Below are 9,408 nucleotides of genomic sequence, written 5' to 3' on the forward strand. Positions count from 1 at the left end.
GCCGCGGGGCTGCTGGGGGCGGCGGCGGCCGCGGCGGCGAAGCTGGCGCTGGGGCCGGGCGGGGAGACGGCCGGAGGCCCGGTAAGGCAGGAAGGAATGGGCGCCCGCAAGCGGCTTCCCTGGGGGAGCGGGCGGCCTCCCCGGCAGGCGTTAGTCAGCCCCTGGGCCTCCCTTCCTCACGGAGCCCGCGGTGGGAGGAAACGCGCGGGTTCTTCCCGGCGCTGTTCCAGGCAGCGCCCAGCACTTCCCTTCAGCGGGACGTGCCGGGAAAGCGGGGCGCGCCGGGAGAGCCGAGCCGTGACGCGGCGGGGGACCGGCCGCCTAGCTGGGGCGGGGGGGCGGGTAGCGCCGTGGGAGTGCCAGCGGGCGGGTGAGCGGCGAGGGCGGCTCGGTACGGGAATGCGTGAAGCCAGGCCCAGTCGCAGAGGCTTCGTCTGTCTTACTTGAAAAGTGGGAGTTAGGTGTTTGACGTTCAAGTGCACTATTCTCAGCCCGCTGTTTTGCTAAGAACGTTGTCCTTCTCCCCCTCCCGTCCTGCCCGTTGGCTGTGAGGGGAGCCGAGAGGCAGGGCGGGGGGCCGCGGCGCTGCTGGGCCGTGCCCCCGGCAAGCTCCCTTGGGCGGCCGCGGGGGACGACCTTTATCTCGCCCGTGTTTCACAAACCTGGGTGTGCTTAAGGTTTCGTGAGACCGCTGGCCTTACACCTCAAAAATACAGAACTGAGTTCTCACGCAGGCACAGCAGGTGTAGGGACGTGCACAAGGTTGTGTGTGAATGGGGAGATGCTGAGGCGGAAAGCATGTGCGAGTCGTAAAAACTTGCCAGGGAGATTTGTTATTCATACGGCAAATGTGTATTTGGGACTTGAAACCCAAAGGACAGCCCAAAGAGGAACTAGATTTGGAAAAGTCTAGCCTTGCAACAGGAAAAAAAAATAGACTTGTGTGATTATTAGAAATGGTTAAAAAAGCAAAAACTCAGTACCTGCCAATCCTGTTGATCCTTTCCTATATATCAGAAAGGGTGGCAGGAAAGAGAATCAAAAAACTTAAATCCTGATACTTCTCCTAATCTCCCCCACAAAAGGTTGCGTTCTGTGCTGACAGAAAAGCAGAACATGGAATTACTGAAAATGTTGACAGCATGTTATCTGAGTATTTTTCTCCTTTAAAATTTATAGAAATGTTGCTCATTTATTGTCAGGTTTTTGGTGGTTTGGTTGTGGGTTTTTTTGAAGGTTCTATGACAAAGGGTCGTATCATTGAGGTGGACTGTCACCAGCATTTCAAGGGAGGTGGTCCTTCCATTTTACTCAGAACTCGTGGAGCTGCAGCTGGAGTGCTGGGTCCAGTTCTAGGCTTTCCAGTACGAAAAAGAGATGGAGCTGCTGGACAGGGTCCAGCAAAGGGACCAGAGCATCCCTCTATGAGGAGAGGCTGAAAGAGTTGGGACTATTCAGCCTGGGGAAGAGAAAGCTCAGAGGGATCTCATCAATATGTATAAATACCTGAAGGGAGGGGGCCAGGCTTTTTGCAGTGGAGCTCAGTGACAGGACCAGAGGTGATGGGCACCAGCTGAAACACCAAGGGTTCCCTCTGAACATCAGGAAACATTTTTTTCATTGTGAGGGTGACTGAGCACTGGTACAGGTTACCTAGGGAGGTGGTGGAGTCTCCATCCTTGGAGATATCAAACCCTGTCTAGATATGGTCCTGGACAACTGGCTGTAAGAGTGGCGAGGTTGAACCAGATGATCTCCAGAGGTCCCTTCCAACCTCAACCATGCTGTGATTCTGTGTTTCCATTTCTTTGTTCTAGACAAACTAGTTCAGTTACTTCTTTCAGGTCCGTTCAAGGTGGTAATTATGAACAAAAATCATTAGTTTAGCTGTAAAAAAACAGGTTATAAGTAAATGGCATAATCTTCCTAGTAGCTTAAATTGCACTGAACTGTAGACGCTAGAGTGTTTCAGAGGGCTCCCTTTGAATCCTGCATGCTGGCTGCAAAGGCTTTTCTGCAGAGGTGACAGAGGCTCAAGGAGTTTTGCGTTTGAGGAAGAGCTACAGAAATATAAAAATAAATATGAGAGCAGCCATCGCTTGTGCAGTGTGGAAAGTGGTGACAAATGTTAGAAGTGCATTGACGCTTCTAACAGGTTATGATGTAGGGTAGCAGGATACTTGATGACAGCATGAAGGTAGATTTCCTGGCCAGAAGAATGTGTTGTGATGGCCTAGCCTGAGAGTGGCCTGATGAAGAGGGGTCATTTCACGTGAACAAAAGTTGTCCTTTACTTTCCCCTCTCCCCTGCCAAACTTCACCTAAAATTACTTCTGCCACTTCAGGTGTGATTCTAGATTATCTGAAATGTACACTAAAATTAATCTCCTCTTAGAAAAGCAATCAGAACAGTAATCCTTGACTCACTAGGCTTGCTTGGCTGAGCCCATGGCAGGGGAGGAATTTATACCTCCCTCCTTCCTTGTGGAGAACACCTGGAGATGTTCTTATCTCTCTGCGTGCCATTGCAATGACCACTCTTCTGCCCACTACGCAGAGGGTCTCAACCTCCCTCTGGAAAGCCTTCCTTCTGGGCAGAGCACACTGCAGCTGATTTCCCTGTCTCTGTAACAGAAGCAGATCAGAAGAAGAACCCATGGTTTCAGAGTCACTTTCGAAGATAGCATAGTTGCTGTGATGGTGGAACCAGCTTTGCTCTACCACTGATAGACTAATTCAACTCAAGCAGGACCTCTGGAGGTCTCTGGTCCAACCCCTGCTGTGCAACAGGTTGTTCATGACCTTCTCCAGTGAATTTTTGAATACCTCCAAGGTTGGAGAGCCCATGACCTCTGTTCCAGTGTTTGATCACCTTTGTTTTCCCTTGTATCAGATCAAAATATCACTTGTTCCAAAATTTATTTGCTGCTTCTTTTCATATCCCAGTGCACCTGAGAGAGGAACCTGGGCTCCATCCTCTCTACACCCTCAGGTGGATGGTTGAAAACAGTATGTCCTGGTTTCAGTTGGGATAGAGTTAATTTTCTTCTTACTAGCTAGTTGATAGGACAATGTTGATAGCACACTGATGGTTTTAGTTGTTGCTGGGTGATGTTTATACCAAATCAAGGACTTTTTTGTTTCTTGGCCTCTGCCAGTGAGAGAGCTGGAGGGGCACGGGAAATTGGGAAGGGACACAGCCAGGACAGGTGACCCAAGCTAGCCAAAGGGGTATTCCAGACCATATGACATCATGCTGAGTATATAAACTGGGGGGAGAAGAAGGAAGGGGGGGACATCTGGCATTACGGCGTTTTTCTTCCCGAGTAACCGTTACGCGTGATGGAGCCCTGCTGTCCTGGGGATGGCCGAACACCTGCCTGCCCATGGGAAGCAGTGAATGAATTCCTTGCTTTGCTTTGCTTGCGTGCGCAGCTTTTGCTTTACCTATTAAATTATTCTTATCTCAACCCTCAAGTTTTACATTCCTTTCCGATTCTCCTCCCCATCCCTCTGGGTGAGGGGGAGTGAGCAAGTGGCTGCGTGGTGCTTGGTTGCCGGCCGGGGTTAAACCACAACATAGTAACAAGATCTCTTTTTCTTAAGGCTTTTTTTTCCCCCAGCAGCGTACCTTGGTAGGCTCTTTCTGATCCAGAAATACACTGAATTTAGGTGAAACACAGAGAATTGTTTTCCCCTCTTATCTTTCACTCCCAAATCTGCCTACCCACTGGAGGTGTGTGTGGATTTACCTGCCCTGAGCAAGGTAAAACTCACTCCCTGGTCACACAGGCAGGGGGTGAAGCTGGGAAGCAAACCCCATCCTGCGGTGGGGCATAACACATCAGAAGGTTTCTTCCTTAGAGGACTGGTGGCAGCTGGGTATGACTGTTCCTCTTTCTAGGGTTTGCCAGGGCAGCGGTGGGAAAACAAAAGTGCTTCACTGGTAGGAATTGTCATTTACTGGTGCCCTGATAAAGTTGGAGACTTTTGCCACAAGTGGGGCAGAATGAGGCCAAACACCTGAACCGTGCCTCTCTGGGATGGGATTAGTCTCAGAGAGCTTGCACCAGCCATCAAGCAGGGATTTGCTTTACAGCCTTTTCCTTTCAGCTTTGTACTTGCTACATCACTTGCTTCAGAGGTCCCTGTGGCCTCCCCTAGCTTGCAGTTCTTAATTTCTTCTTCCGAGTGGGAGCAGAACACGATTGGTGACCCCCATTGATTTGGGTGGCTGGCAGGGGGCTGCAGTTACAGCCATTCCCACGGGGCAGGTGCTGCCTCTCAGCTGTGTTTGTTGGTGGCTTCATACCTACGTTTCCGTCTGCTTTGAGATGGACCCCACCGTGGCCTGAAAGGTGACAGGCTAGGAAGGCATGATCGCCATGGGCATAGGCAAAGCCTTGCCTTCACTTGCCCTTGTGTGCTTCCCAAGTGTTATGTGAGAGTCGTGATCTGCCTGTGATCTCCTCCCTTGGTGTCTTCACATCAAGCACATGGTACCCAGGGCCTAGGGAGATGGCTGCAGCAGCTAAAACTATGGGTGTGGGGGGGGACTGGGAACGGTGAAGGCTTTTTAGGTAAAACGGTGCCTTTTTTTCAGACTGAGACTGTTAAATGTCTTGTCAGGTTGTCTGAGGGGGATCTTTCTTGAGAACCTAGAAGGCCCTTGAGTTCAGAGGGGTAGTTTTATTGCCACTAAATGCTGGAGCAGAGAGCTCTCAGTAAATCCGCTCTCCAGCAGGCATGCAAAACAAGGCACGATGCCCCTCAGCTCTCTCGTTCCTCCCAGAGGACCCTGCTCTGCCCTCACTGCAGCAGTAAAGCAGGCCAGGTCAGGGGAGGTGGTGAGGACCACTGGTTTGGGACCACGCTGGTCTCAGCCCACATTCACAACAGATGGGTCCTGTACCATGCAGCACCAGCATGTACATCTTTGGTGTGTGTTTGGCAGGACTGCATTTGACACTTTCCCATGCAGGTAGTGATGAGTGAAGGCTTTTCACTGCATTGCGTGTGCACCAGGGCTTTCTGGAATTCAGCTTCTGGCGTGGCAGCTGCTGTACATTGTCCCAGCACTTCTCAGCTTGTAGTCTGAGGCTGGACTCACGGCAGGACATGCCAGGGTGATGCTTCATCCAGGGCTGTTTCCTTCTGCGACTTAATATATTCTTCTTCATGTAATACCAGCTGTAATTCAGCTTCAAAAGCCCACACTGTTGGGTTTTTCTCCAAAGTGCCTCTGAATTAGTGAGGGCGAGTGAGTGGTCAGTGAAAATGTGCTGGGGTTTCCCTTTATCCTACAGCTGCCTGTGCTGCTTCGCGTCAGCTGCGTTGGCTTGGTGTTTGCGTGCAATGCAGTGATGTGGACGGTCTTTGCAAAAGCCCTGCGACTCTCCTCCTCCTCAGCCGCTGCCTCTGTGACAACGACAGCCTCCAACTTCATCTTCTCGGTGAGTAGATCCCTTCCCCAGGTGCTGAAGCCTGGAGGAGCACAGCGATGTGAGAATGGTTGTGCTGGATGTGACTGGTCGTAGCTCATTTCCCAGTGTGACTGGCATTGCTGGCCACAGGGGGGGAGTTACAGGCAGATGTGAAATGACTGTCAGGCCTCAGCTGCTCTGACAGTTTATGACAGAGGCTATAGGACTTTTCTGGGTGGTGCAGGAGGAAGGATGCTGCTGCCCAGCGCAGTGCCTGGGTTTACTGAACTTTTCTAATTGCCAGTGAGAGCCAGAGCTGGGAGCTCTGCTTTGTTTTGCTTTTCCTTTGCAACACCTGACCTATGACAAGCCAAAGCCACCCTAGCTGGGTGTGAAGATGCACCGCCTTTAGTCACAGCAAGAGCATTTGTGACCTGCAGGTTTTTTCTACTCACTTTTCACTCTCAGCAACTGTCCACCTTGATTCCGTGCTGCAACTTGCAGTCATGGTGGTGTCTAAAGTTAGTGAGGCCCTTTTTTTATTGACTGGAGTTGCCCAGTCACCTGGAGATTTGCCTCCCAAGAGGTGCTGGAAAGCTAGCAAATCACACACCTCTGTGTGCTTTAGCATCTCTATGCTAAAATCCTGCTTTGGGACTGTGATATGGCTGTGCTTCCAGGCTATAGGTCATCTCTGGCATCACCTGCAGCAGCCATTTCTGTTGGTGGTCCCAGCAGGCGTTTCCTCCAGCAGGTTTTGTCTAGGGCTGGCTCTCCCAGTAGAATTCCTCACAGCTCTGGCAGCGGCAGGAGGTTTTGAGGCAGCTCAGCCCAGTAAAGCTTTGTCTCTGTCTTTCCCTTCAGGCCATCCTGGGCAAGCTTCTCTTTGGAGAGACGTGGACGCCTCTGTGGTGGATCGGCCTTGCCATGATGCTCTGTGGCCTTGTGCTGCTGCATACAGCTGTGCCCCAGCCGGCGCATCTCCCAGCAGAGAAGAAGGAGGCGTGATGGCTGCTGAGGGGACACAGCACCACACTGCCCCTTGGCCCTCACCAGCCTGCCCCATGACAGTGTCCCCAGTCCCCAGCTGACCTCAGACCGGCTTAACCCTTGCTCACCTGCTGATCTGCTGACGTGCAACATCACACTGGTTACATCTTTCAGAGCAGGTCAGTGTGTGGCAGTGGCAGCCTTGGAGGAAGCTGGTCTGCTCTGAGTCAGTATTATAGAAATTGGGGCCAGAGGTTTATCAGCCACGCCTCCTCATCACACCCTGCGGCTGCAGAGTTTTCCCAATTTGGTGAAGGCTGAAAGTAAACATGGTGGTTGTGGAAGGTGCCTGTGTATCAAGTACTTTTCCATAAGAGGACCTGTCCCAAAATAGAAAATCAGTTGGGAGTAGATGCTGAAGGCAGCTGATACTTCCGCTGTGCTGTTCTGGACTTCCCTCTCGGCCTCTTGAAATGACCCCATGCCTGCTGCTGCCAGTAAGGCTGTGGAGCCTTTCATTAACTCTTCCAGCTTCCCCTGTCAGTCACATACACCTTGCAACTTGCCATTTGTCTAGCTTCTAATTTCCACTTGCCTATTCCTGACGTTACTCACTGTAACGTTCTTGCTCTTTCCTTTAAACTCTTAACCAGGATGGGGTTTTGGTCACCATTCCTGCTGTAATTTTGGCACAGCACAACAGGCTGCATGAAAACAGTCAGCTGCTTTCACTAGGAGCATCTATGTTCAACACATCCCCCCTCCCCACTTATGTTCGCAGTTGCTTTAACATTTGGTAGAATGGACTTTCTCAAGCAGCGTGGTTTTTGTATACCTATGGATGATGCGGATTCCCATTTGTGTGATGTAATCAGCCAGATCACTGGTACCCACACGTACCCTAAATTTTGGGTCAGCGATTACTCTGTGTTCAGGTGTTGACACGGTGCATGTGTCAAGAGATCATAATTTCTAAGTTATCAACTTCTTTCCCCAGGCCACACATCTGTTTTTACTTGGAAATTTTTTAGATGCAGTCCTAATTGAGAAATGTAATTATGTCTATAAATGTATGCATCATGCTGGTAATAATCACTTGTTTGCTCTGGGCTTGCCACGTTGCTTCTGTCTTCTCGAAACCACAGAAAGTGAGTCACAGTTGTGGTATGTGCAGCAAACCTAAGAACACATTTCTGTGAGCCTCTATCAGAACCTCTCAGGTTTGTCGTGACTGGCAGATCTGTATCATGTCCAGCAGAAGCATTAAAATAGGCTAGCGGGTGAAAATGCCACTGGATTTGGGTTTGTGCCTTTTCCTCCTTTGTATCAGAAAGACAAAAAATCAGTGTCCCCAGCAGAGGCCAGAGGCTGTTTACTCCAGGTCCCCTGCTTTGGGAGAGACCATTCTAGCTCATCACATCTGGCAGCTGTGTCCCTGTCCCAGGAAGGGCAAAGCCTTTGCCTCTCAACTAGGTGTGCGCGTAAGTCTTCCCCCCCAAAGAGAGGAGCTGCATATGTGGCGGGGGAGAAGGCAGAGTGCTCTGAGTGTCTTTCCTCCTTAGCAGCATGGGTCTTTGCACCTGGGGAGCTATTCAGGTAGCAGCAGTAACAGAAAGAGTTGGACGCATCTGGCTGCCTGGTAAGCTGGGACTTGATGCGATGACCCAGCATCCCTCATATGTCTGCAGAGAAGACAACCGGGAGTTATGCAGTTCTAAGTACATCTAGTCTCCTTAGATCTTCGTATATGATGGAGAAATTAATGAAGGCTGCAAGCCTGATTTATTTGCCCTCAGCCAGCTGTAAGCTGTGGCTGCCTTCATGCGAACAGCAGGAGAAGGACAGGACTCTCCTCTCTGGTTAATCTGGCTGTTGCCCCTCCTCCTAACAAACCTTTTGGAAAATTCTTTACTATGGACTATCTCAGAACTGACATTTCTTTATTACAGTCATTGGAGGTTAAGGGTCTAGGAAGTGTTTGCACAGGTGCAGAAAGTGAGGGCAGCATTCTACTTGACGATGCTCACTCTTAAGGCAGAGGAACGGAAACTAGGGCTGTAAATTCACTGTTGTGAATACTTGAAGGTGGGAATGGAAACGAGTTTCCCACCAGTTCCTGTGGGAGGAAAAGATCACCAAGCAGGGCACATTCTTTGGCAGAATTCCTCTTCCCTGTGTGCCCAGGGTTTGGCCCACGTGTGCCAGTGTTGCTTGTCAGCATGGGGCCAGGGCTGCAAGAAGGGCTGCAATTGCCATGTAGCAAAGCAGTGCACTTCTGGTATATAGTTCACGTGTGGTCATCCAAAATGCAGCTGGAGGTCATCTCAGAAAGAAGTGCTAGCGACTCTAAATTAAAGCACTGTCCAAAATTCAGTGGCTAAAATTTAATATTTACAGATGTTTTAGACCACACACACACACACAGAAGTGGTGTGAGACTAATGAGTGAGCTGTGTTTGAAGAGTGACCAGTTCAAATGTGGTAGACCTTGTAAGGTGGCTGAAGTTCATGCTTGTTATACCAGGGCAGAAGGTGGGTTATCCTTACGCAGGAACTTGCGTGGAGTTTCTGCACACCTGAGCCAGTGTATTCTTAGACATGAGTCTCAGGCACAAATTTCCCCTCAAAATTCCATCAAAATATGCTTTTGTTTGCATATCTCCTAGGTGTTGATTGTAATGACTCTTTCCTGCACCTTCCCCTCATTCTGAAACACAACCCTAATCTCTCCACATCTTGTTCATCAGATTTTCCTCAACCAGGTCAATACCATGTCACACTTTAAACAGTAGAAGAAGCAGGTACATGGTTAACAGCAAGGCTCACAATGTTGCTTATGAAGATTGAAGTAAGTATTCTTGAATTAATGTGGGAAACGATTGAAAAATCTGTTGTATAAACAAAGTCCAAGAGTGTTATATTCTAAGATAAATAATACCTTGTTTACAGGGAACAAAGCCAAATGAAATTATAGTTGCAGTTGAACCTTAAAGCA

General features: G+C 49.8%; 1 protein-coding gene across 1 annotated transcript; it reads left to right on the forward strand.

The window, feature by feature from the left end:
• Positions 1-87: 87 nt before the first annotated feature.
• Positions 88-7,522, forward strand: LOC114013516 (uncharacterized). Its single transcript, XM_055804152.1, has 3 exons — positions 88-370; positions 5,307-5,453; positions 6,288-7,522. Exons 1-3 carry the CDS (start codon positions 97-99, stop codon positions 6,512-6,514), a joined length of 648 nt encoding a protein of 215 aa, XP_055660127.1. The 5' UTR covers positions 88-96; the 3' UTR covers positions 6,515-7,522.
• Positions 7,523-9,408: the final 1,886 nt, after the last annotated feature.

This window comes from Falco peregrinus, chromosome 5, assembly GCF_023634155.1.
Source record: "Falco peregrinus isolate bFalPer1 chromosome 5, bFalPer1.pri, whole genome shotgun sequence".
Taxonomy (NCBI): Eukaryota; Metazoa; Chordata; class Aves; order Falconiformes; family Falconidae; genus Falco; species Falco peregrinus.